A 27,983-nucleotide genomic window follows, 5' to 3' on the forward strand; every position below is an offset into this window, starting at 1 on the left:
GCAATCGAAGTGAGAAATAGCACTATAGGTGGGAGGGAGAGAGTAGGTTCAACTTCCTCCCCCATGCTATTCGCGGCATTGGTACTTTCTCTTCTCAATTCCCTCTCAATAATGGTACCGTTCGCGGAGGGGAGGACACAGAGGCATTGTGGAGTCTTTAGGGTTAGGAGGCTGGTACTCGGACAGAACCACCCCTCGCGCCCTGGCGCTGTGGTACCGGCCATTATCCTCTGATTGGCTGTCGAGGTCCCGCAGTCGGGCTCAGCCCGCCGCGCCGCCCTCAGTACAGCTCCGGCCGCCGCGCCGCCTGGCTCTCGTATTCCTTGTTCTCCGCGGGCTCTGGGGGCTCCGCGCTGCGGCCGTTAGTCATGTCGGGTAGGTGACTCCTGCAACGAGCAGCGGCAGCGGCGAGAAGGGGCCTGGCGGGGTTGGGCCGTCTTCCCGCCCACCGGAGGGCCCCGAGGGAGAGCCTCCGGCCCTGAGGGAGGCTTGGGGTGGGGGGGCGGCCGCGGCCGCCGCCATGTTGGACTGAAGGGACGCACGCTCCCAACGTTCTCCGTCTGCAAATCTCGGCGGGAGCGCTTCGGGCCCCCCTTTTTTGACCCTGTCCTTGGAAGCTGAGGAGACGGGCCGCTCCCGGGGAGGGTGTGTGAGTTGGGGGGGCGGAGGCCGTCTACGCCATCACAGGGGCGGGGGGAGCCCGTGATTAGAGCATCCGCCTGAGAGAATCGGTGCTTCTGGTTCTCCGCTCCGCCTCAGATCTTTCAGCGAGGCCACGGGCCAGTCGTCTCGCCGCCTCGTACCTCAGTTTCCCCATCTGTGAAGTGGAGCTGGGCCTTCCTGACTCACCCATTCATCAGGTGGGGGTCTTGACGCTCTGGGAGCCCTTTCAAAGGACGTTGCCTTGCACGAAATCCTACTTCTCGTCATTCCCTCTACCGTAACCACCGGGATTCGAATGGGGGTGTTTGCATTTAATTCAGCTTCCTCTTCACCCTGCCCGCACTCTTCTCCCTTCTCCAGTTGTTTATCTCCTGCCACAGCCTGAAAGTGAGCCTTTAATGTTCTGGATAGACTGCTGTAGGTACATGTGGCATTTACCTGAACACATGCAGACCAGAGGAAAGGCAGTCTTGCACGAAGCATTTAAACTGATAGAGCACCCCGCCCCCTCCCCCGGTTCCCACCTCGGTGTGTGGAAGACAGAGGAAAAGGCACCGATCTCTTCAGGACAGTCCGTTGAGATCCTGCCAAGCCTGAACGTAAAGTCTGGAACACGAATGTTCTCTAGATGTAGCCGTCCTAGCTAACCACACAGGGTCCTCTGTTAGGCGTACCTCACGGGCTGCACAGACCCAGCCATCCACTTTGCTAGAAGCGTCAGGAGAGCTCACGTTTCACACGGAAAAGCAGAACATTTCCTGGAAGCCTTATGATTGGGATGAAAGTGACAGCTGTCACGGTCTTTTCCATTTTTTTTAAGGGAGAACCTGTTGGTATTTCAAACACATAGACCAAATCCCCCAGTAACAAAGTATTGCAAAAGGATGGAAAAGTGTGACAAAAAGCAAGTAGGTGGCGATGAGACCAAATTAGCAAGAATGGTTGGATAGAAGAAACAGTCCTTAGATTATCCTTAGTGTTAAGCCTGAATATTGAGCTTTTGTGGGAGGGGGCACCTATCTGATGCAAGAGGCTGTTAACTGCACAGGATTTCTTGCCTCTTTCGATTTCTATGTAATCTTTGCTCAAACAAGAAAGAATTTCTCACTCCAAAGTAAGTACATCTTTTACCAGGTGCAGAAATTGGAATGAAGTCTGGTAAAGCTCCTCAGAATTATGTAGAAGTATCCTCTTAGGTGTGTAACCCATGTATGATTAAAAAAAAATAAATAAAAAGATTGTCCTACCCTCATGGGAAATTTACCATTTCAGTGGACATTAAGAACTAATGACGTGTCTTGATTTTTAAACATTTTTTTGAGTATAAAACAATGACATTTTTATAGGACTGGGTAGCCTTTATGGAAAATTAAAGTTTAGAGGTTACCACCTATAAAATCCAGGATTTAAATGTGTCATTAGTGTGTGAGGTGGTTTATCCATTAGTACTGATCTTCAGGGTACCGAGACATCACTCTGTAATTTAAGTTGTTTACATATCAGGATTGGCTTTCACATGTGAAAACTTTATAATTGTTTTTAAATTAAGTTCATTAAAGCTAGAATCTTTATGTTCTATGTAGTGTTGTTATATGCTCTTTATACATTTTGTAAAACGTGTTTAATACTTTTCACTTTGTATAAAAATGAGAATAATGCTTTTGACTTGTTTTTTGGTGAACGTTTCAGTTAATAAATTTAACAGTAAATTCCCTCTAACCAGCTAATTGCATTAAGTTTAGTTAAATCCTTTAAACATTTCAAATTCAACCATTCCAGCTGCCTGACAGGGGAGACTTACAAATTAAATAAAAGTGCTTACATAGTTAGTAAATAGGTCAAAATTGTAAATATTGTAAGTCAGATTCTCAGACATTCAAATATTGTTTACAGATGTGAATTATCTGACATCTTCAAGTTAGAATTGAATCTAATATCAGTTATACATAAAAAAGTTACAAAGCAATGTACTTATCATTTTGGCAGTATGGCAGACCAATATAAATTGAAAATCCTTTCTACAAATACTTAAACATGCAAGAATTTACAAAAGAAAGGGCAAGACCTAGCTGCCAGAAATGAAGGTGAAGCTAGCATATGGCTAACTTGATGGTTGCCCTGAAGAGGAGGAGGGTATAGGTCTCATCATTTAGAGACTTAGGTTTTACTACCCAAGTGACTAAGGGTAGGAGATAGAGCTTTGAGACTATTAGAGCGAAATAATGGGAACTGAGACCTTACGTATAACCTGTATGTTTGAAAGACTCTTTCAATGGGCCCTGAATGAAAATTAGTTGGTCCTGATAATTTGTAACCTGAGAACTGTGCTTCATACAGTTTGGGTGTACATTTAGCTTAGTTATGGGGGTCCAGGAAAACTTAAGACATTAACATAAAAATTGGTTCTGGGCTGGTAATAACTTTGGAGGTCCTGGTAGAAACATGATAAAGCTTTTTTGGGGAAGAAATTTCACAGCATAGGTCACAGGAATCTTCTAGGAAAAATAAGCTTTGCAAAGATGAATTCAGGGTAAAAAATCTTAGAACTCCAAAGAGTTCACCAAAATAATGGTTTGTGACAGATGGAATTAGAACACCTAGTAGGTAATCTGAAAGCAAATATGTTTAAAATTATTAAAAACCAAAGGAAGAAACCAACCGTAAGACCAAGATATTCTGAAGAAAGGCCATGCAGATCAAAGAATCAAGTATGTCTTCTAGAAATAGGAAAAAATGGATAAATTGAATTGCAGATCTAACAATAAGTAGTGAAGTGGAAGACCTCTTCTTATCCACAGTTCAGTTAAGGAGATGAAAAACAATATTAAACAGATTGAGAAGTCCTGTCATCTAATACGCATATACTGTGTCTGCTAAGAGCCTGGCGAGGAATCACTATTACAGTTAAGAATTTCCCAAGATTGGTGAATATTTTGGGTCAAAAAGCAGTAGTCCCAAACATGAGACATAAAAGCCAATTAATAACAATATATGTTGATGTGAAATTGCAGACTATGAAATACCAATAAATAGGGAAATGGTAAGATTAGTTTTAAGAAGCTGGAAAATAATGAAATGACCCAAGGATTAGTGAATCCAGAAAGGAGAAATAGGATGCAAAGAACAGTATAAAAGAAGCAAACACGGTAAATAAAAAGCAAATATTGATGGTCTGGAACATCAAAGATAAAAATGATTACATTTGGAAATTTAAAAATGGAAGCAAAAAAATGAAGTCTATGATTGCCATTATAGTATAAGGTTCTAGTAGAGGTTGGAGATTGAATTTTGCCAAGAATGCATGTTAAAAATTGAACACTAAATTATGAATGGTAACTTATTAAAAGAAGAAATTGAATATTTAACTTTTAAAGCATTAGGGAAAAAAAGAGTAAAGAAAATCCAGTAGGAGGCTGGAAGGGAGTTAAAAGGAAAAAGAAAACCCTAGTAAGAAACATCCAATATAGGTGTGTAGGAATAAAAGTTGAAAACATCAGTTGACAAAGATTTCACATTGGGAAAAGAAAAATATCTGTACGCCATTGAAAAATGATATACCTAAAACATAAATGTTGGAAGTATAGAGAGATAGAAAAAGATTAACCAGGCAAACACCCACCAAAAGCAAGATCCTATTTAGGTATATTACCAGTCAACATAAAGTTTGGACATTTTTAATCATAGTCTTCATGCAATGTTAAAAGGGAGTTTTATCAGGAATGTATAAATTTGTACTTTTATTTGGCTAACCATTTAGCCTCAAAATAGAGAAAGCAAAAAAATAAAAATCTGTGGTCGGTTGGAGGTTTGTTTTTTTTTTTTAGCATACCTTTCTATGTAATAGATTACACAGATCAGATGTTAAGACTATGAATGATACAACCAACAAATACCTAGACTTAGAGAATTTATTCAACATTTAGTTAATACACAGTTCTTTTCCAGCATATGACGGGCATTTATGCAAGTATTTACCAAGTGGAAAAGCAAAAAACCAGCAAATTCTAATAAGTACCAAGAATAATACAGAAAATACTTTTTCTGGCTGGGATGAAATATAATTAGAAGACAAAAAGAATCAAAACCCTATACACTTGGAAATGAAGGCATTTCTAAATAATTCATGGATTTAGACATAGGGCTCAAGGGTCAAGTACTCATAATGAGCAGTAGTTTGAAATGCCATAAATCAACTCTCTCTGATGAGTATAAAACCATCTATACCTTCTCACTCAAGTATTTATACTAAGGGCTATATTTATTGGTCAATATGTTTATATCTTCCAGAGTTTTAAAGTCAGCCAGCTAAAGAAGTCAGATTTACAATTTCAGATGAACAAAGTGACTGGTTTAAAATTACAGACTAACTAGATTTGAGCCAGGGTCACATGACCTATATGTTGTGTACTTCTATAATTTTGTTCGAGCCAAAGACTACTAAACAGGTCTTGGACTCCACTTGATCATTGGGAGAACCCAGAACCCACATCCATGCCTTAGAATACACTTGAAGCTAAAGCATTTATGCCCAGGGTAAACTTCAGTTTTACTCATATATGTCAACCCCCTTCATAATCTTTTTCAGTTTCTGATTTGGTTGAAGCAAATTTCTCATTTGGTAGATGTATCTAATTTGTTTATGGTCTATTTAGATTCTGTGTCCTTTTCAGATTTTATTTGGTTATTAGCTGTGAACCTGATAATTTTATTTTTATGGGTGTGTTAGTGATACAGTTTTTTCTTTTTCATCTCAGCCTTATGTCCTTCACATTCATAGAAGTAGTTCAGTATTGAAATAATTGAAAATGTTAAATATTAATATTTGAAAGTAATACTTTAAAAATAATTTGTTCAGACTGATTGCAGATCTCTACTACAGGAAAATGGCAGATCTAAGTCATCTTATACTGCCATTGGCAGTGTTTTCATATTGTAGGCTTTATGTGAATTGAATGAAAAAGTCACTAATTTGATTTCTGGTGGTTTTCAGAACTGTTTGACAGCACATGATTTTGTTTCATATCAGATGAAGTTAGGCCTAATGGTGAGCAATTTCAGACAGTCATTTTTTGCAGCTGAAAGGGTATTTCATATATTACTCTTATTCATTACTAATAAACTTAGGGCATTCATTTGACACTGAGTAGAAACCTAAAAGAGAGAGTTTCTTCTAAAATTTATGATATAATTGACATTTTGAAGTATTGAGAAAAAGCTCATAATCCAAAAAAACTTTTTTTGACATATTTAATTCATGCCTGCCTTGGTATTTTTGTTGCTACAGAGGAAGCTGGAAGTAGTAGGTATTGCTGAATTGGTATACTGATTGGCCAAGCCCTGAAAGCTTGGTAAAAGGTGAGGATAAACAACTTAGATGCTTTTACCAAGTCATCAGAGATCCGTTTGTTGCTGCTGACAGCCAGAGCGGTCCAGTACAGAGGAACGGTGTATATATTGGGCTGGTGGGTTATGCAAGTCAGTGTAGTCCTGGGGATTTATCTTGTCAGAGTGTATGTCTCCCCCTCCCCCACCATTTGATCTTGATTAGTTTTAATAGATGTCATTTTATATATAAAGATAGCTTGAGCTTTTGAGTTTTTGTTAACAGGATGGATTTTTCACTGATTGTTTTATGTTTGTTCACTTGGTTCTTGTGACCATTAGGACACATCTTTAGAGTTTTCACAGGTGGAGTTACTGTAAACAAATCTTTGCACAGTATTTTTTACTCGTTTTCATTCTGTGGTTAATTTTTATGACATTTTCTTATCACATTTCATCTATAAGAGCTAAAGTCAGTCCTTTGAGGGAAGCATAATTTTAAATAAGATTTAAAATTTTTGTGTGTTTTAGATTCTGGAAGTTACGGTCAGTCTGGGGGTGAGCAGCAAAGGTAAAGTATACGTATATTTTAATGATACCATATAAGAGTAGAACAGAAAAAAAAGATGAATTTAGTCAGACTTTATCTGGATTTCTAAAAGAGGTAAATATTAGCTTGTCAAGGGGAAAGAGTTGGACTGTGTGCATATGTACTAAAGCATTTTTCCTTTTTTTTTTTTTTAATTTAAAAGTCTGCTTGAATCAGTAAGTACAGATACCCCAGAGAAATTAAAACAAATCTCATAGGTATTTTAAAGATTGTTTCTATAGGGAAATTTTTTAAAGAAGCTATTAAAAGGATTTAAACAATTCAACTAATATCACAAGTTTTTAGAGAAATCATTTCATTTTTTTGTTGTATATAATATGCTAATATTTTTTTCGGAGTAGGTTTTCATGAAGCACTGTAATAAAAATGCTTACCCATTTAAAAAAGACTTCTTACCATGCTCACAGTAAAAAGAAAAGTCTGTTTTTATGTGACTGTATACATGCAGTAGGATTCTGTTACTTGCCAGGAACAGTCTTCATCTTGCACTATAAATGTTTTGCAGCTCAGTGTGAGATATTCAGAATAGCATCTCAGGTATCTTCTGTCCTCAGGTTTTAAGCTCCATGAAAACAAAACTAGTTTGACTTTTTTATTCTCCTAAGATAGTGCCAACCTTATAATAGGCAACTAACAAATGTTTATTCAGTGAAATGTGTTTTATAAAGTAAAATTCTGTTAGCACTTGATAGCTTTAGAATAATAAGAAGGTTATTTTTACCAATATTTTATTTTGGGTGGCATGTATTCAGAAAGTTTGTTTCTGATTTGCTGGGTTTAGAATGCTATAAAACTGATAAAGGTACATTTATTCAGTCAACAAACAATATACCAGGCTGTGCTGAGGCTCTGAAATTGGGCTTTTAGTGCATTTGGTGCCTTTTCTAGGAGCTAAAGGCAGACTTAAGGTAAATGGTAGAAAAATTAATCTGTCAAAACGTAGCTAATTTGATGAAAGCGTGAACTTAAAAAGTCTTCGTTTTTCTGCTTCAGATATTATAGGTCTTGCTTCCATGTAGTCACTCCCCACACCCAGGTGTAATTCTCTTGAGATTTTCTAGCTCTAGTAAAGTTTTATTTGTGGGAGACTGTGAAACTTTTGGTGCTTGTTTGGCATTCAGCAAGTCTGGGAGTGACTTCATTTATGTCTCAACACTCTTTGGTCATTACCTTTCAATTTAGACTCTTGGAGGCAGATTGACAATTTCTCAGAAGACAAGCTTGTATGGAGTTGAAAGTTGAAAATGAAGATAGGATTTTGTTTTGTTTTGTTTTTAAGCTTTTAAAATTCTATCACATTTCTTTCAAGCAGTATGTTTTTTTTTTTTACAGTTATTCTTCCTATGGAAATCAAGGCAACCAAGGTTATGGACAGGCACCACAAGTAGGTTAAAATATAAATTACGTGTTTCATAGAAGAGTTATTTTTTATCTTAAGTAGGTGATGAAACTTGTATTTACCTAAATTTCAGAGCTATTCTGGCTATGGACAAACTACTGATTCCTCATATGGACAGAACTATGGCGGCTACTCTAACTATGGACAAAACCAATCAGGTTAGACTTGTTTGTTACGTTTGCTATTTTGGAAACTTAAAAATCAGATCATTTACTAAATGGTGCACCCATCCAACCCTTAGGCTACTCACAGTCGTGCGGTGGCTATGAGAACCAAAAGCAGAGCTCGTATGGCCAGCAGCCGTACAATAACCAGGGATCGCAGAGCACGGAGTCATCAGGAGGGTAAGGAAGCCGTAAAAGCACTGAGATTGTCTTGGGCAGTGGAGATGACACTTTGGGTATTAAATAGACCTCACCATCAAACTCCTAGCTTTAAACATTTCTTCAGAAAAGTTTTGATGAAGTATGAATTTCATAGTTTTTTGTTACGATGAATGTGGAAATTGTCAGCAATGTCATTTGAGCCTTATGATGTGGTTATTTGTAAAATTACTATTTCGCTGTATATAATGCCCATGATTTAAATGTTAAAAAAGAAAAATTTTGACCTCTGCTTTATACCTGAGATTAAATAAAAGCCTAGGTATAAAAGGACACTTCTCAGTGCTTACTAATTTCCATTTTATTTGTCAGCCATTTTAATATATTAAATTATTACCTTTTCAGAGAAAAAAATATTTAAGAAGTACCAAAATCTATCTACATATTTTAGTTACTCTAAATATGTTTTATTTGTTAATATAAGTAGGTAAATATTTACCAGCAACTTTACAGGTTTAATACTTGTTTTTTTGTGGGGTATTTTTGGTTTTATAGTTTCCAAGTTTCAGGTGCGAGGAATTTGTTCTTATTACTAATTTTAATAATAGCAACTTAATTTTTTTATGCTTTACATTTTGTGAAATGCTTTTACATTTCCTTATTGATCATTAATCACTACGAAATAGGATCAGTAATTATCCCCATTTTGTAGAGGTAAAGTGAAGTTACTAAGATTATGTAACCTGATAAGTTACGTAGCAAAAAATGAGTCAAAAACTGAGGTCACTAGTATTCTCTCTGCAGTGAAAAAAATTATTCTGAGTGAAATTCAGTTAAAAGCATTGGGGAAAGATTTGTGAGGTTGCATTGTCAAGTGTTCTAGATATGAGAGTGTTTCAAAAGGTAGAAAATAGAGTAAAAGAAAGAACTCTTTAAGCCTTGTTGGTTAGTTTTAAATTTAGGAGAATCCTTTTATAAGGATGCATTTTTGGAAGCATGATATGTAAATGCAGACCAAAGAGAAGTGTTAGATTTGGTTTGACAACCATTTTAAAGGGAAGCACGAGGGGTGCCTGGGTGGCTCAGTCAGTTAAATGTCCGACTCTTGAATTCGGCTCAGTTCATGATCTCATGGTTCATGAGTTCGAGCCCCACATCGGGCATTTTGTTGACAGAGTGGAGCCTGCTTGGGATTCTCTCTTCTTTCTGCTCTTCCCACTCACTATCTCTCTCAAAAATCAATAAATTGAAAAAAAAAAAAAAGTGAAGTACTAGGATTCTGACTGTTGATTTGATATGCTTTGGGCACAGAGTTGGGGGAACATACTGAGCTTTATTAGATTCTTATCATCTGATGCAGAATAAGATCTGACTATTAAGTTATGAGACTTTTTGTAAACAGTAAAACTCAAATCCAATTAAATGTTCCTTTCAACATTCCCATCCTGAGACCAGGTAATTAGTAGTAGTCCTCAGAATTAATAGTTGCTCAGAACATAGAATTTCTTTTTGAATTGCCAGAGATGATAAGAAAATAGTCTCATTATTAGGTAGACTATTTTCAGATTTTAAAAAATGGCATTATAAAGCAAGTTCCTTCCTCTAAAAATCTGAAAGATATCATTGAAGGTATTCAGGAGAATGTAATATAGTAATATGTAATATAATAATTATAAGAAAATAGTCCCCCAAATATTATGAGCTAACGTTGTTAAAATTAAGTGACAGCTTTTTAATGTAACTCAGCACTTGTGATATATTTGTTATAGAATGAGCCATATTACTGTGCTTTGTGTCAAGGAGATGGTAAAAGCCGTAGTTATTTTTTGCTTCACTAATGTTATCAGAGGTGCCTGTAGTTTTTCTCATAATTTGGGATCTCTTCAGTGATAGTGAAATTATTTGAAGGTCTTTACATTGGTGATAAAGAGATTTTGTAAATAAAAGAACTAATTGCATCAGGAAGTAGTATTAAATATGGTTGAGGTCTAGCTGGTCATGCCCTTCTGTCAGTTTCAGTCAACTTGCTACAGTGAACATAATCCTATACATTTCCAATTCTTGATTTCTGTTTAGCCAAGGTGGAAGAGCACCTTCATATGACCAGTCAGACTATGGTCAACAAGATTCCTATGACCAGCAGTCAGGCTATGATCAACATCAAGGTTCATATGAAGAGCAGTCAAATTATGGTCCGCAGCATGATTCCTATAATCAAAATCAGCAGTCCTATCATTCACAAAGGGAGAATTACAGCCACCACACACAAGGTATGATATATTATTTTCTTTTTCCCCCTCAGAATTACATTGGGTTTTGGATTAAAAGACCTACATAGGATTTCAGCTGTTTGTAAAAATTCAGAGTGACCTTGAATATATGTTTTTCTCTCTTATGGCCATCAAAACTAGTTTATTAGATTTCTATTTCTGAAATGGTCATGTGACTCTTTGATGACTGATTACCTGAATTTTTTTTGTTATGTCAGTTAACTCTGATCATTTGACAATGCTGCTGCTACCATTGTTTTGGTAGTGGTGGTATACATGACATAGAGAAATTACGATCCTATATATCCTATATTAGCCTTCTATCACCTCATCTAAGAAGGACCAGTCCTTCTTTCACTTATTTCCCTATAGCACTTAGAATATACCACTGATTGGGGCACCTGGGTGGCTCCATTGGTTAGCTGGCCGACTTCAGCTAAGGTTACTGTCTTGTGGTGTGTGATTTCGAGCCCCACCTCAGGCTCTGTGCTGACAGCTCAGAGCCTGGAGCCTGCTGTGGATTCTGTGTCTCCCTTTCTCTCTGCCCCTCCCCCTCTCATGCTCTGTCTCTCTCAAAAATAAACATTAAGAAAATATATATATAACACTGATTTTTAGGAATCTGTCCATCTTCAAGGGCACAAGTCTTGTCTTACTCATTTGTACTTCATTACCTAGTGTAGGGCTTGGTTCATAGTAAGTGCTTAATAAATATTTATTGAATAAATAAGTGAGTAAAAGCGGAAGCTATGCACTGAATATGTCTCAGTTTGAAAATTGTTACTTCTTGTCCATGCTTGATTTAATTTTTGAGGTAAAGAAATAACTTTTTAAGATTAGGGTTATGCTTTTCATCTAGTTTATTAAGATTCTGTACCTAGAATTGTACTTTACCTATTTCTCATCACCATCACATCAAATAGTGATGATCACCATGTCACCATTTTGTTATCTGACTATAGCAAAATGGAATTTGACACAGATAAAATTCTCAAACACATTCAATTCTAGATTTTGTTTTTCATGACTTGATTTGAATTCTATATTTATGTGCCATATTCCAAAGAATATAATGTATAACCTATGGAGCCATCAAGATTAGGTTATGGGAAGCCTTTGTCTAAAATGACCCATGGTTACTAATTCATGTGTATATTATTATCTTTTTTGTAGATGACCGTCGTGATGTGAGTAGGTATGGAGAAGATAATAGAGGATATGGCGGGTCACAGGGAGGAGGTAGAGGGCGTGGGGGATATGACAAGGATGGAAGAGGTCCTATGACAGGATCAAGGTAAGTATTTAGGTATAGGTGCCTACATTTCTTCTCTCTCTCTTTAATTTTTAAAAATTTTTGTTGTTTTACTTAGCTGATTTGACCCCAACATCTGTTTTAGTTAAGAGACTTAAATAGCTTATGTTGTAGAGGAGAAGGCAGAAATTCAAAATTGATTTTCAGTCTTAAGATATCACATAAATTACCTGAGAATAGGCTGTGTTAGTAGTTAGTTTATTTGGTGTTATATTAAACACCAGTGGAGAAAATTCCCCGATTTTGGTTGTGATTAAACCACTTAATATGTTTTTCCTGCCAGAGCTATGGAGTCTAAACTCCTTTAAATGATGACTCTGGGAAATCCAAATATATTATATGTAAATACTAAAAGGTAAGTTAATTTTAGATTGAAGTGCAGAGGCTATTCCTTAATCTTGAATCCCCTTGGGAAGAGAAAATACTAGGAAGTGATAGAGTATATAAATGTGGGGTTGGCAAATGAGAAAGATTTTTGTAATTAAACTATTTGGTTTCCCTTCTTTAGTAAATAATTTTTGAAATTATCCCTTGTCATTGTGTATTTTGTTCAGACTAAGCTGTGGAAAAGAAGACTTAAATTCAGCTTTTCCGGCTTTCTTTTCCCCATTGCTAGTATTATCAGGTTTTGGTTTCTAATTTTGGTATATGTTATGAAGTTGGTTTTGAAATTGCTTTTAAATATATCTGTAAATTTGGCACTTTGGCCCTAAAAACAAGAATGAAAAAATAACATTTGTTGTCCTCAGATAAGGTTTTCAGGTTGCAAATGCATGTGTAAATTATACAGGCTTAAAAGATAACTTGTGTTCCTTAGGAGTTAAAATTGTTAGTGACCTGTTTAACTGACACTTATAATAATATATCAGTACCAGTTCATGCTTTTGCATCTTAGGGACTGTCTGTCCCCTGAGGTGACCTGAGAAACAAAACCAGTTACATACAGCACTGTTACTTCTTCAAGTGAGCCAGGAATTTGGTCACTTTGTATTTCTCTGTGTTAAGTATACAGTGCTTTGAGATTATGGAAAAACTAAAGCCTAAACATATTTGGTAAACTTTTATAAGACTGAACATTAAGTCTTTTGATTGATAACCAAAGTCAGTTTACAAAATACAAATTACTGTGTGCTCTTCATTATCAAGTGAGCAGCCTGCCATCTTGTGGATGTAAATGAACAATGTAAAGTGACATGGTGCTTACTTTCTACCTAATAGCCTCCCTTTCACCTCAAACAGAATCCCTAACAAGATAACCAACAGGTATATTTAATTTTCCAGCTAATATGTTTTAGATAATTGGCTTCTTTGGAATGCTATATATTTTGCAGGATATCAGGTTTAATTTTCTTCACAAGGGAGCAATATGCTATACATTTTTTATTAAACTATGACAGTATCTGGGAATCATAAAATCCCACTTTTTAGGAGGAAGCAGATAGGGAAATCTTTAAAAATACATTTTCATCTTTGAGAGGACTCAGAATCAGATTTGAAAGGGCCTTGAATGAACCTCCTAATAGAAGAGGGAAGCTTCATACCTTAACCAACTCGAGAGTCCTATTTTTAACCACTTTTATGACTTCTTTGGCAACATAGTTCAGTATAGTTTTTGGTCCAGACTTAATTATGAACTAAGTTTTTGATTTTCAAATTGTTTTATTTAGCCTTAGAACCTCTTCACACCATATCTTACGTAGAAGCCCACTGTACATTAGATAATATGATACCGATCTAGTTCAAGGTAGGGTTGGGGGAGGTCTTGCCCAGTTACTGTCTATACCTTCTCCCCCACCCCCCAAGCCAATAAATGGGATATTCATGAAGGGCCTTTTTTAGAAATCCGTGTGGATGATGATGATTTTCTGTGTTGGGTTGGTAAATTTTTTATATGACAGTCCACGTAGTAAGTATTTTAGGCATTTTGGGCCCTATGGTTTCTGTTGTAACTGCTTATCTTGCCCTTGTAGCACCAAAGCTTCCATAGACAATATATAAATAAACATGGTTGTATTCCAGTGAAACTTCATTTACGGATATGGAAATTTGAAGTTCATATAATTTTCATGTGTTACAATCTCTTGTTCAAGATGTGCTTTTTAGCTTATTTATAGGGATAAAGTATGTTCAATTAGAGTAAAAATGCCCAGTTTCAGGATTTTTTTTTCACACTTGGTTTTACATTTTAGTACCAAAAATATCCAGACATTTTTTGTTAGTTGTCATCAACACTCCCATTTGTGTTTCTAATCATCTTACTTAAAAAAATTTATCAAGGTTGAAAATATAACCCTTTCAGGGTTGTTTGAAGAATATCTGCCAATAGTTAGGTTTATATTTAAAGAAGAAGGAGCGTAGTTTGTGGGTGAGGGTGGGGTATGTTGTAAAGGATGGGATATTCTTAGACTTGGGTTGTGTGATTGCTTGTCTAGAAAAAGAATACAGACCAAATTTCTTTCCAAATATGAAAGAAAACGTGTGAAAATTATAGGGACTATAGGAGACTGTGTTTTTCTTTGAAAAAGTAGTTGCAGCAAAAAGTGACTAATTGTCATCTAAAATTGATCACTGATCTCTTAGTGGACTAGAAGCTTAAGGCTATAAGTTTTCTCTGTTTTTAACTTCAGCATTGTGATGAAAGTGTTGCAAAATTGCCAGAACTTTATAGATTACCATTTTTCATGATTAAGTCATCAAATTAAATAGCTCTTTAGGCTTTAATATCTCGAGCCTAAAAAAAAATCCTCTTGAATTTTGAGTGTCTTACAAGGTTTTGATTAGTTCCCTTTAAAATGTGCATATATATGTTCAGATGATCATCTAGAATTGTACTTCCCAACAGAAATGTAATATGGGTCACAAATGTGAGCCATATATAATTTTAAGTTTATTTATTTTGAGAGAGAGAGAATCCCAAGCTGGCTCTGCACTATCAGCACAGAGCCTGGCATGGGACTTGATCTCACAGATTATGAGATCATGATCTGAGCTGAAATCAGGAGTTGGATGCTTAACTGACTGAGCCATTCAGGTGCCCCATGTAATTTAAAATTTTTTAGTAGGCACATTAAAAGATCATAAGCAGGTGTCATTAATTTTAATAGTATATTTCACTTAATCTAATATACCTGAAATATTTTACTATGTAATCAATATAAAAATTATTGAGGGTTATACATTGCTTTTTTCATACTAAGACTTTGAAATCCATTTTGTATTTTATATTTAGGATACATCTAAATATTTATTTATTTTATATTTACATCTGTCCACATTTCAGATGATTAATAGCCACATGTGGCTAGTGAATACTGTATTGGACAGGGTAGCTCTAGAATGATAGATATATTGGATTCCTGAAATGTTGGTAAATGTTGAATCTGGAGAGCCTTTTTACCACACATGTAAGATATGGGAGGAAATAAAATATAAATATATCTACTGTTGAGAATGGTATTTAAATCCATCGAGTTATTTACATTTGGAATTAATGTTGGTCTTCTTCACACCTAAAAAATTGTATTTTGGATTTACTACTATGAAAATATAAGTACAGCAGTTTGTTTTCTTAACTAATCGTTTATAAAGTTTTTAGGTAAGTCCCTTTTTCTCTCTAGAGAATGGATTTTCTGGGAACAGAGATTCTTGTATTGTCCTTTTACTTTGCGGCTGTTTAAGTCTTTGAATAGATGTGTTTAGGTTTTCTTTTTTTAATGTTTATTTTTGAGAGAGAGAGAGAGAGGCAGACAGAAGGAAACACAGAATCTGAAGCAGCCTCCAAGCTCTGAGCTGTCAGCCCAGAGCTTAATGTGGGACTCAAATTCATGGACCGTGAGATCATGACCTGAGGCAAAGTTGGACACCTAACTGATTGAGCCACCCAGGCACCCTCTAGATTTTTTTTTAAAGATTTGGAGTAGAAATTTTGTCAAGGAACTTTTTCTTGACTAGCATCTGAAATTAAATGACCATCTTCTCTAAATGTGTAATACTGTAACACTGAAAAAAATCCTACCTTAGGGTAGGCTGCTCATTGTAGTTTTGAACTTGGGACAACAATTTCTGTAGTTGAGTCAAGAATATACAATTGGTTTTCTTATGCAAGGGGCACTCAGCCATAAATTTGAGTATTTAAACTTACATTAAATACTTCTTCACCTTAAAATGTCCTTACTTTAGGAATTCTTTATGTGTACAAGTTTGCTGCTTTTTCTGGGAGGGAAAATTGTTGTGGTAACATCTTGGCTTAGATGTTCATGTAACTTGGTTGTCTTAATTGGTTAGTGAAGCCTAAACTTGGTATATGGAAAAGGGACTTGATATTTGACTGCAGGTTTGAAAGATTCTTAACCACAGGCCCGTCTTCTGTTAAATATTTAATAGAACCACTTAAAGTTTATTTAGTATATTTAATATCATAAATTTTTTAAGGGATTGTAATATAACATGTTAATATGGAATTTCTTAGTGAAGAGAAAAATGATTGAAGCATTTGAACTTGAAAGAAAGCTTCACCTAGAATTCTAGATCATCTAGACTGGTGCTTCTCAAACTTTACATGTAAATTCCTTGGGAGTCTTATTAAAATCCAGATTCTGATTCAGTAGGTATGGGGTGAGGCCCAATCCTGCTCTTCTAAGATGCTCCCAGGCTCTTCCCTGGGCCACACTTTGAGTAGTTGCAAGGATGTAAACCTTTATTTTGTGAAGGAGGAAACTGAAGCCTAGACAGAATTACTGACTAATCTAAATTTTCAAGATTGATCAGTGATAGTAAAGACTAAATCCTGAATCGCTTAGTTTGAAGACTAGTACTTTTTCAAATGCACTATGGTGTTTTCATATTTATGGCAATTGTGTTCAGATCTTAAGCAGCTGCTGTATTTTCAAAGGAAATGCTCCGTATATGTGACTTAGGTTACAATGTCATTTTCTGGAGGAATGGGAAATAATAAACTTATTAAAATGTAACTTTTTAAGTGTTTTTATTTTTAAGAGTGAGAGGTGCAAGCAGGGAAGGGGCAGAGAAAGAGGGGTCAGAGATAGCAGAGAGACTGATGTGGGGCTCGAATTCACGAACTGTGATATCATGACCTGAGCTGAAGTCAGTTTCTTAACTGAGCCACCCAGACACCCAAATGTCATTTTGTTTTATAGCACTTTTATTTTGCAGTGGTATTCCTTTTTTTATTTTTCAAAGTTTTATTGCTGGCTAGAATAGAAATGACAGGTATTAGCTGATGTATGTAGTTGCATATTTTTTCTCCACTGTGGCCAGATGAACAGTTTGGTATTTGGTTAACATGACAGCAAAATAATTAAGAGGGGTCTCTTCTAGCACTTACTTGAAAATTTCCTATTTAAAAAATCTAATATATCTTGGAGACTTTAACGTCCTGACAGGAATATGGGCTTGATATTTTCACTAGTTCATTCCTCACTTTTTTTTTTTTTTTTGAGTTCTCATGATCATCTTTGAAGAAAATAGAGATATTTCAGTTTCTAATAAGATTTTTGGCAGTTTAATCTTCATTGGCCTTCCTTTCTTAAAAGAGTTAAGTGGTGATATAGTCATTTAGGAGTATAGGGAGAGTTTGGGTACTGTTCTAAAAGAGGGGTCTTTAGAGACTCAGTAGGAAACTATATGTATATAAAAGACTTGAGCTTAAATTGTCTACATAGCCTTGAAATAGCCTTATTCTCCTTTATAATTTTCCTGGAAATTAAGTAAAATGAATAGCAAATTAAGATGCACGTGTCTGTACTAAGCTGGTAGCTAGGGGAAAATTTTTACATTAAGGTAGCAGAATAGATTTATAAAAGAAGAATGCTCTCTCATTTAGTTAGGGTGATTTTTCTCAGGATGGCTCAGAAAGGTCATCTACCTAGAGACTGGAAAGGGCCGTCCGTATTGGTATTAAAGGAGAGGCTTTTAAGCATGCAGAGACGATAGTGTATTGAATTATAGTAGAAGATGAATAGTAGTAGAATATTAGATATCACCATCTGAAAACTGGGTGTTTTTATTTCCATGACAGTACATGAATCCTAGTGGGTTACTTAGTTCATGAGAAAAACTTTTAATGTATGAGTATTTAGACAGTGTCTTCAAGAGAGACCTTAGATTTCTTACACAAATTTATGCACACAAGGACCATTGACTTCTATGGCAGTGGAAATATGCCAAATAGAGTCATTTTCTTATAGGTAGCTGTGATTTTTGGCTTTTGTTGCATTCTGTCTCTGATCTGGTCTACTGATTGGTGTACAGAGCATCTGGTAGCATGGATATCAGTAGCTCTGATATGAAGAGATTATATAAAGTATATTATATTGGGTATAGGAGGGCAGTTTTAAGTTATGCTTTCTTATAGTGCTCATTTTATCATATTTCTAAATAATTTGAGATTTTTTTAAGACTACTTTCATTCAGGCTCACTTTTGTGTATATTTGTACCTTTTTTCAATTTCATAAAAGCCATAATTTGGTTTTACAGTAAAACATACTAAAGTTTTTACCTCACCTATTCTGCTATCAAAATCTTTGCCTATGTTTATATTGTTCTTCCGGTCTTTTTCCTTTTTCCTCATATTTAAAAAAATACCCCTTGGAATGAACATTTGCTCCAGTTTATCATTCTTCATTCTGTGCCTCCAGCATTTAAATTTTGATATGAAGAGAATCCCTTTGGCTGGGGTTGGGAAGATTTAAAAATAAGAGTAGATTAGATAGATACATTCTGTAGTAAGCTTGAAAAGGCACCCTTGTGGAAATAGATCCTTGGGAAAACACTTAGGTGAAAACACTTTGGAGTCTATGAAATGGAATTTAGTGGAAGTTAGAGGTGCTACTGTTTCCCTAGGCGCTCTACTTAGGACAATTAAGTGTAGATTGAGCCCAGGGCTCAGCACATTAGAGACTTAAGGAAGAAATCATTTCTTCAATTTTTCCTCTGCAGTGGTGGTGACCGCGGTGGCTTCAAAAATTTTGGTGGTAAGTGCTGAGTATCCCAAAATGTTTCAGTGGAAATGCTATATAAATCTAAAAGCCACCAATATCCCGCAGACGCAGTCTAAGCCCTTTCTTACTCTGTTGAGGCTGGTGTGTGTTGTGTGCTTTAAAAAAAAATTAAATGTATATACATTTTTATATATCAAAGAAAACATTAAAAAGACAAAGTTGATCTCAAACAGTCCAGGGGGTTTCTACGCAGGGAATTTGCATGAAAGAGTCTGTGGTGACCAATGAATGAGACTTTCAGTGGATTTTGACAATACATTTTTTAATAAAGGTAGCTGACGTGGTGTTTTTAAATTATTAGGGTTTTCCAATCAGCCTTCACAACCAGAGCTTAACAAAAGTGATAACTAGCATAATGCCAAAGTGGCGGGTACCGTCTGGAACAAGTTTAAGGAAATATTGATTTTCATCTTGATTTCTTAAACTTAAACTTAATTTATATATTTATGTTGTAAATCTGTGATGGTTGACTTTCAAGGATTTTGGAAGTATTGACTTTTCATGCCTTGGTTTTTATTACTGTTTTTTCATGATTTCTAATGAGTTGCCTTAAATAGCTTTTTTTTTCTTTTTCTTTTCTTTTCCCTTAGGTCACAGGGATTATGGACCCAGACCAGATGCTGGTAAGGTTTATGGTAGTTTGTGACTTTGCCATTAAGAGACTGTTAGTTTTCCAATTTTTCCAGGAAAAAGTATTGGAGGAGTTAGGACAGGAAGAAGATTTAATTTGCTAGTGCTTCTAGAATTGGGGAGCTTTACTTCTAAAAACATACCAAAAGAAAAATTTAGGGAAATTGATTGGAAAGCTTGCTGAGGAAGATTGCTGTTTGTGGTTTCCCATGTTCCGCTTTTTCTTTTGTGAAGAAATACTTGATTTTATATTGCTAATTAACATTATTTATTTAAATGCTCCATGTCAGATTTGAGAGAGTTTGTGTCCTTGGGGAATTAGATGTAGAAAAACTATGTTCAAGAAAATTACTAATTGGATTGTTAGTCTGCCTAGTGGGCCTAAAAAACCAGCGTTCCTACTTGAGAGAATTGTCTTATTCTGGCACAGGTCACTCATTTCATGTGGCTTTTATTTTTGAATGAAATTCAAGGCTACCTGCAGCCTTTTGGGAGTTATGATTAAGGTATTAAAAATCTATTTGAGTCAAAAAATTTTAATATATATTGAAATCAGAACTTTTGTTTTTATTAAGATGCCAAAGTATTCTATATGGATGGCAATTTCTGAATTATCCCTTGATGGACTGAATTTTTGTACATCTTTCTTACTTTGTTGTACTAATCCCAAAGTGTGCGTGTCATCAGGTAAGGTGTGTGTCAAGGTGCCCCTGACCCTCTGGTATCTACAACGCTTATTGCAATGGATGGGAAACCGGCTGTTGTGCTTGCCTTGCTTAGAAGTCCAAAGTGTCTAATTTGGAGAATTTTCTACTAGAGAGCCTTAGAAGTATTGATTGGCTATAAAGAGTTAAAGTTCTCCCAAGGGAGGAATGTTGATTTATACTAACTTTCTTCATCTCTTCATGAACTTTAGCCCTGTATCTGAATCTAAAGAGCAAAGATCTTGCTTAGTTGGTCTGTATTTCACAGTGTGGACTTGATCCACTTTAACTGAAGTGTAGTTGTAGGCATTATAAGAATTGACCTGCTACCAAAAAACTGATGACCACTTTGCATGTTGATACAAGATTTTTTGTATATTGGTTCTTTTTCCTTTTGGTCATGGAAACAGTTGGTTATTGCTTTTGATTGCTGAACAGTATGCAGTAAAACCAAAGAATATGTAAAATTAACCATAATTTTTTTCCCCTTAGATTCAGAATCTGATAATTCAGATAACAACACAATCTTTGTGCAAGGACTTGGGGAGGGTGTGTCTACAGATCAAGTGGGGGAGTTCTTTAAGCAAATAGGAATTATCAAGGTGAGTAGAAAATACAGCTTATTTTGAAAATCTCATAATTATTAACAAATTCTAGTTAAGATATGTAGATTATATAATAAACCCATATCTAGTAAGGCCTATCAAAATTCCCTGATATCTATGCTCACTCATGTCTGTAGGCCTTTTGCTAAATATATGAAAATTTTATTCTTTGTGTTTGTCTTTCCACAGCCTTCCACAGCTTTAGCTTTCAATTTTGGGCTCTAAAAATAGTCTGCCTAGGTCCTAAAATTGTGAGAACCAAATGAGATTGTGAGAACATTTTATGGATTCTGAAATGGCCAGTGTATGCAAACTGCGCTATACATTAGCCCAGTAAATGATGCTTTATTCCATAACTATGTTGTTCATTGTTTACTTGTGTCTTGTGAACTGTTTATTTCATGCATGTATTTTTCATGTCTTCAGCTAGAAAGCAGCAATTAGAATAGTGTTAGTAGATTGTAGCATTTGCCTGAAATCAGTTTGCAATTCTTGTTTTGGTTTCTGTGTTAATACTCATTTTTTTTCTTTCTTGGGGAATTAAAATTTCTTAAGAAATTTTTTACTCATGACGTGTAAAAAATTCACACTGTTCTGAAGAGTAAACATTCTTCTTTGTCTTCCACTCCCATCCCAGCCGGCTTCAGTGTGTATACATTAGTGGTAGCGTGTTAAGTTTGCCTGGTGTATATTCTTTCTGACCTTTTAAAAATGTTTTTCAAGGTATATATTTACCTGAAGCATTATCTACATTTTTTTGGGTGGGTTTAAAGAAATTATACATCGATAAAGCAGTATCCTATGTATCATTTTCATAGCTTGGGTTTTACTTAATGTATCTTAAAGAATTTTCCATTTCAGAACCTATATAGATAACTTCATTTTTATATTAGGTACACAGTATTTGTAGTATGTATATGTAAATTCCTTTTTAAAAAATCTTTAATTATCTGGTTTATGACCACTTTTTCTTAGAATACTAATACCAACTTGTTTGTTCCTCAGACAAATAAGAAGACTGGAAAACCAATGATAAATCTGTATACAGACAAGGACACAGGGAAGCCCAAAGGAGAGGCAACAGTGTCATTTGATGACCCTCCTTCAGCTAAGGCAGCCATTGACTGGTTTGATGGTATATACCTCATTCATACAGTTTCAATATGCAGTTTGGATAAATGTTGTCTCATCTTGAAGCCAAACTATATTCTGGTAGACTGGTTATTTTCATGTTTACTTTTGTGGGTTTTCTATTAAAAATACAGGCCAGCGTCTCTATATACATTTAGAAATGAGATAGATGACCTCCTCTCCTTGTTCATCTCACATATTTCGTTATTAGCATGCCATGTGCTTGAAGCCACTCTGATGGAGATTTAGAGGGTTGGTTTACTTAAATCTGTTTTTTGTAAATTTAGATTAATTTCCCTTCAAATATAAAGCTAATACATATTTGGAAGAAATAGTAAAAGTTTTTCCCCCTGAAATAAGAAAATACGGGGAAGTAGGAGGCAGTAAAGCATCCATAGTCCTCTCTACTCAGATGTAACCATTGGTAATATTTAAAATAATTTTTTTAAAGTTTATTTTTTAGAGAGGGGAAGACAGAGAGTGAGCAGGGGAGGGACAGAGAGAGAGGGAGACACAGAATCCGAAGCAGGCTCCAGGCTCTGAGCTGTCAGCACAGAGCCTGACACAGGGCTTAAACTCATAAAACTCGAGATTGTGACCTGAGCCAAAGTCAGATGCTCAGGCTCCCTGATAATAGTTTCTATTTACATTTCCTTCTACTCTTAAAGTGTATTTTAAAAATAGTTTATCATTATATTCCAAATGTAGTTTTGTTTCATGCTTTTTTCACTTAACATTTTAATAGTCATTTCCCCATGTTATTAGAAATTCATTGTTTTGTATCCTAATAAGAAGTAACACTGCATGTTTACTGTGGTTTATAGTCTAGGCATAGTTTTAAAAGCTTTATATGCATTAATTCAGTTTAATCCTCACAGTAACCCTGTGAGACAAACCCTCTATTATTATTATTTTATAGATATTGAAACTAAAGCACAAAGAAGCTGTTGAATTTCTAAGATCATAGCATAAGTGGCAGAGTCAGGATTCAAACTCTGGCTCCATTGTCTCTAAAGGATGTAACCATGCTAATTAGATTGACAGACTCCTGGGGTGCCTTCCACTTCTGAGATTATTGTACCTGTGTCTTTCAAAAACATAATTACATTTCTTCAAAAATAAGATTGTGATTCACTGTCTGTCCTCACTTTCATATTCTTTACTTTTTTTGCATTAATCTGTCAGGACTTTATTACCTTGCTCTTATAGGCTAGGTTCATTTTACCTCACTTGCGTGTTTGCCATAGTTTTGGTGAATTAAGCACTCTCTTTTGCTCCTACATATTCAAAAATTATTGTGCCTATTGCCCACAGGGTATATGAGCCTCTTAAGCCTAACTCCATAGTTGAGGTCATTCTGCAGCTTTGAAAATACTGACCATGCGTGCCTCTTTATGTTATACTGTCTGGTATTGTGAAAAATTGCCTGCCATAATGATAAGGGCATGGGTTGGGGAGCTAAGGGTCCTGGAATTCTGACAATTTTATAAAATCCTTGGGTACTTTTTTCTTATATATCAGTTTTCTTGTTTAATGCAAAATAAAAAGATTAATTCCTGTCTCAAAGGCCCTGGGGCTACAGAATATATGTATGTGTGTTTGTATGTGGTTAATCACGTATGCGTGCATTTTTTTGCATGTATTATTTTTAAAGCTAATACTTGCATATGGTAAAAAAGCTTCAAACTGTACCAGAAGTGTATAGTAAAAAGTGAGCTTTTTTCCAGCTTTGAGCCCCAGTGGTCTTTCCCCTGCTGAGAGTGAAGCATGATAGGCAGTGTATAAATAGCTTATGTATACTTGTAAAGGTATGTGTGCACACCCACACCCTGATGCCCTTTAAAATAGAAGTAGTAGCATACTACACACATGGTTTTGCATTTGGTTCTTTTCCATATAAAAATATTAGACGTGGGTTTTTTGCTCCGAAAGAAGTAACTATGTCCCAGGGACAGATCTGCTCTACTCAATAGATGATATTATATTTTAGCACTGTTACCTTCTTTGAACACTAGTGTGTTTGAATTTCTGTGAGGAAATATCAGTTATTACTCTGAAACTAAAATTTTCTGAGATTGTTTTATATTTATGTTGAGAGGTGGAGATGTGGAGTAGCATTTCTTCAAAACTGTGTTTTCTTCTTAGGAAAAGAATTCCATGGCAACATCATTAAAGTGTCCTTTGCTACCAGAAGACCTGAATTCATGAGAGGAGGTGGAAGCGGAGGTGGGCGGCGAGGTAAGATACTTGTTGATCACAGGGCTGGATATTGTACAAAGGGTTTGAATTTGAGTCCATGATCTGTCTCTATTGTGTGAACTACTACCTCTTTCTCCCCCTAGGTCTTTTTACTTAATTTTTTTTAGTTTTTAAAAATTTTATTTTTTATTTTTTTTTAATGTTTATTTTTGAGAGAAAGCGACAGAGCACAAGCAGGGGAGGGGCAGAGAGAGAGAGAGAGATAAAGAGAGAGACAGAATCCCAAACAGGCTCCAGGCTCTGTGCTGCCAGCACAGGGCCTATCATGGGGCTTGAACCCACGAGCCATGAGATCATAACCTGAACCCAAGTCGGACACTTAACCAACTGGGGCACTTAACCAACTAAGCCACCCAGGTGTGCCTTATTTTCTAATTTTTCTTAAAGAAATTTTTATCTGAGAGAGAGAAAGAGAGCGCTGGTACACAGGGGAGAAAGAGAGAGAGAGAGAGAGAGAGAGAGAGAGAGAGAGAGAAAATATCCCAAATAGGCTCCATGCTCACCACAGAGCCTGACATAGGGCTCAATCCCACAATCCTGGGATCATGACCTGAGCTAAGATCAAGAATTGGACACTCCAACCAATGGAGCCATGCGGGCACTCCATCTTTATTCCTTATATCGTAAAGTGAGAGGGTACTGAAAAGAAGATTGGGTAAATAAGGTATCATAATAGCTCAGAAAGTAGTTGAAAGAAAGTTCTAGAAATCCCTTTGGAAAGCTATGTAGCAGTTTGTTACTGACCTGGAGATCAGGATACAGTTGTTTAAATGATAACCTAATTAGGTAATCTGACCAGTTTATAAGTTTCCTGATGCAGTTGCCTTCACCTTAATTCATTTCTTTTGTGTTTAATTCCTTAAATTTGGAATATGTTTTCTCTACCTTTATCACTGAGATTCTCAGAGGGTAGGGTATTATAGTATAAAGTGGACTTTGAAGTTTTTTAATGCATTATTTGCACTGAATTATGTGCTTGAGGTCTTTGCCCACATTTCTTGGATTTACTAAAAGTAAAGCCTCAAATGAAAAGAATCACCGTCTTACCATAAGGGGTTAATTTTGGGGGTGGTTGCCCAATTATTGATGGGTACTTACTCTGGCTTTTCCTCAATTTTGTTAATGTCTGCTGCTGATTTTTCTCCCCTATACTTCTTTCTCCCAGGCCGTGGAGGATACAGAGGCCGTGGAGGCTTTCAAGGGAGAGGTGGAGACCCCAAAAGTGGGGACTGGGTTTGCCCTAATCCGCAAGTATCCCGTTTATTTTGTCAGTAATAGGGTTGGGATTGGGGTCAGAGGATGCAAGAGGGAATTCTGAATCACTTGGAAACTATTGAACATTTTTATTTTCCTCCTTTCTCAGGTCATGTGGAAATATGAACTTTGCTCGAAGGAATTCCTGCAACCAGTGTAATGAGCCCAGACCAGAGGACTCTCGTCCCTCAGGAGGAGGTGGGTCAGCTTTTTAACAGCAGTTACATGGCATTTATCTTCTGACTAGCAGTAAAGGTGCTTTTCATTATTCTTCTGGCCTCACTGATATGCATTTTTACCTTGCAGATTTCCGAGGAAGAGGCTATGGTGGAGAGAGGGGCTATAGAGGTCGTGGGGGCAGAGGTGGAGACCGAGGTGGCTATGGAGGAGATCGAAGTGGAGGTGGCTATGGAGGAGACAGAAGTGGTGGCGGCGGCTACGGAGGAGATAGAAGTGGGGGTGGCTATGGTGGAGACAGAAGTGGGGGCGGCTATGGTGGGGACCGAGGAGGTGGTTATGGTGGGGACCGAGGCGGCGGCTATGGAGGAGACCGAGGCGGCGGCTATGGGGGAGACCGAGGCGGAGGCTATGGAGACCGAGGAGGTGGCTACGGTGGAGACCGAGGTGGCTACGGTGGAGACCGAGGCGGCTATGGAGGAGACCGAAGTGGGGGGGGCTATGGAGGAGACCGTGGCGGCGGTGGCTATGGTGGAGACCGAAGTGGAGGCTATGGAGGAGACAGGAGTGGTGGTGGCTATGGAGGAGACCGAGGTGGCTATGGAGGCAAAATGGGAGGACGGTGAGTATTAGAACGTACTTGTTAATCTTTTTATTTCACTGCTTCTAGGGTTTAGGATCCGAGCCCTTTTTGTCACATTTTCTTAATGTCCAGTTTTTTGGAACTTGAATTTTTCTTTGGAAACTTTTAATTAAGATGGAGAGGATTCATTTAGTTTCCTGCTTAGAAATTTCTAAAACTCATTTTGTTTTGGAAATTCTGTTGCATATGTCTTTATATTTGTTGGAGTGTGTGTATATGACTGTGTTATTCTCTCTCACGGCTAAAGTTAATTGAGATTGAGAAATAATTTGAAACTGTCTGTAAATCACAGGTTCTTAACCTAAGTGAAGGAGAGTATACCATTTGTAGGGGCACTTCTGAGATCACATGTCACCCTCTAGTTGTTTCTCTGGAGAGTTTGATAAGCCCTTTTCCAGATGAAAATTCCTGATGGTACTCAAGGGAATGTGTTGTGCACATGAATAGTGTAGTGACAGAAAAAAGTCAAATAACAAGTGATGGAAAATAACTTTGATTATTATACTAAGCATCAGTATGCCAGATGCAGTATAGGATAGTGAGAATTAGCATAGCATATGGTTAAGATCGTGGAGTTCAGAGATCAGACGTCTCTGGGTTCGAATTCTGGCTCCACCACTTCCTAGCTGTGATGTTAGGCAAGCTATGTAACCATTTATTTGGAGTGTCAGTGTTCCTGTCTATAAAATGGAGCCAATAATACCTCCTTCATGGAGTTGTATTAGATTATATAATGATAGTTCCTGGCCCAGTAAGTGCTGTATTATTGTTAAATATTAGTAATTATCTATCAAATATGTCTTAACTGTATAGCAAATACTGGGAAAGTGTCTTTCTATTCTCTATTTCTAGTCCTTCTCTCAACTTCATGAGGTAGATGTATTTCCCATTTTATGGAGTAAGAAACATTGTGTAACTTTTCCAAGGGCACACAGTAGTGGCCGACCCAGAATTCTTACATGAAAATGTGTGCTTTTTTTTTTTTTTTCCCCCAGCACTCTTCTGTTTAGAGTGCTGGAATTGGCACACTTTCTGACCTTCTGAAATGCCACAGTGGTTTAGAGTCCTTACTCTATGGATGGAAGGTGTTTTAAGTGTTAGTGATAGCAAAAATCTTCCAGGAACTTTATGGTTCTTAAAGCTGATAAGTTAGATATTTATTAAGCATCTTTTAGGAGTAGAGAAATAAATGAGGTATGGTGTCATTCTTAACAGAAATTGTCAAGCTGACCCCAGTCATCAGCACCCTGAGGAAGTGTCTGATGCTCCCCATTGGTAGAAAATTAGAATTTAGTCTGGCTCTTTATTTTTTTATTCCTAGAAACGACTACAGAAATGATCAGCGCAACCGACCATACTGATGACTGTTTTGAATGTTCCTTTGTCTCTGACATGATCCATAGTGAAAGTGCCAGAGTTTTGCCTGCTGCTTTCCTCGTGGCCTCTTCTTGGGTAGTGAATTTATGTGACATTTGGATTTTTATTTGGGTGGGAGGGCTGGGACAGTTTTTCTTTTAGAAATGTCCATTGAAATTTCCCCGTTTAGTTTCCAACCTCTCCTTTCCAACCCTTGAAGCTAAGTGCGTTGTAAAATATTGCCAAAATGGAAAGTGTTTTGTATTACTGCAATAAAGGCTGCTTGTTTTGTGGACTTTTGTACA

At 36.6% G+C, this 27,983-nt stretch overlaps 1 protein-coding gene across 5 annotated transcripts; it reads left to right on the top strand.

Moving 5' to 3' along the window:
* Positions 1 to 264: 264 nt before the first annotated feature.
* TAF15 (TATA-box binding protein associated factor 15) lies at positions 265 to 27,973 on the top strand. 5 transcript variants are annotated; one of them, XM_029927630.1, is made up of 17 exons: positions 265 to 375; positions 6,517 to 6,556; positions 7,928 to 7,979; positions 8,068 to 8,152; positions 8,236 to 8,338; positions 10,394 to 10,587; positions 11,761 to 11,881; positions 13,118 to 13,162; positions 18,858 to 18,892; positions 19,510 to 19,542; positions 20,746 to 20,855; positions 21,864 to 21,993; positions 24,135 to 24,227; positions 25,414 to 25,495; positions 25,612 to 25,700; positions 25,809 to 26,301; positions 27,644 to 27,973. In XM_029927630.1, the coding sequence occupies exons 1-17, from the start codon at positions 369 to 371 to the stop codon at positions 27,681 to 27,683; spliced, it is 1,752 nt and encodes a 583-aa protein (XP_029783490.1). In that variant the 5' UTR covers positions 265 to 368; the 3' UTR covers positions 27,684 to 27,973. The 5 variants fall into 5 exon arrangements, with proteins under 5 accessions (XP_029783490.1, XP_029783491.1, XP_029783493.1 ...); XM_029927631.1 differs by having other exon boundaries at positions 13,139 to 13,162; XM_029927633.1 differs by having other exon boundaries at positions 11,761 to 11,782.
* The last annotated feature ends 10 nt before the right edge of the window (positions 27,974 to 27,983 follow it).

This window comes from Suricata suricatta, chromosome 17 (assembly GCF_006229205.1).
Source record: "Suricata suricatta isolate VVHF042 chromosome 17, meerkat_22Aug2017_6uvM2_HiC, whole genome shotgun sequence".
NCBI lineage: Eukaryota > Metazoa > Chordata > Mammalia > Carnivora > Herpestidae > Suricata > Suricata suricatta.

What these genes read in the sequence shown, in the direction of transcription:
- TAF15 (XM_029927630.1), top strand. An exon ending in AGCACGGAGTCATCAGGAGG is followed by an intron (nt 8,339 to 10,393) that starts GTAAGGAAGCCG and finishes ATTTCTGTTTAG; the next exon opens with CCAAGGTGGAAGAGCACCTT. An exon ending in CTCTCGTCCCTCAGGAGGAG is followed by an intron (nt 25,701 to 25,808) that starts GTGGGTCAGCTT and finishes TTTACCTTGCAG; the next exon opens with ATTTCCGAGGAAGAGGCTAT.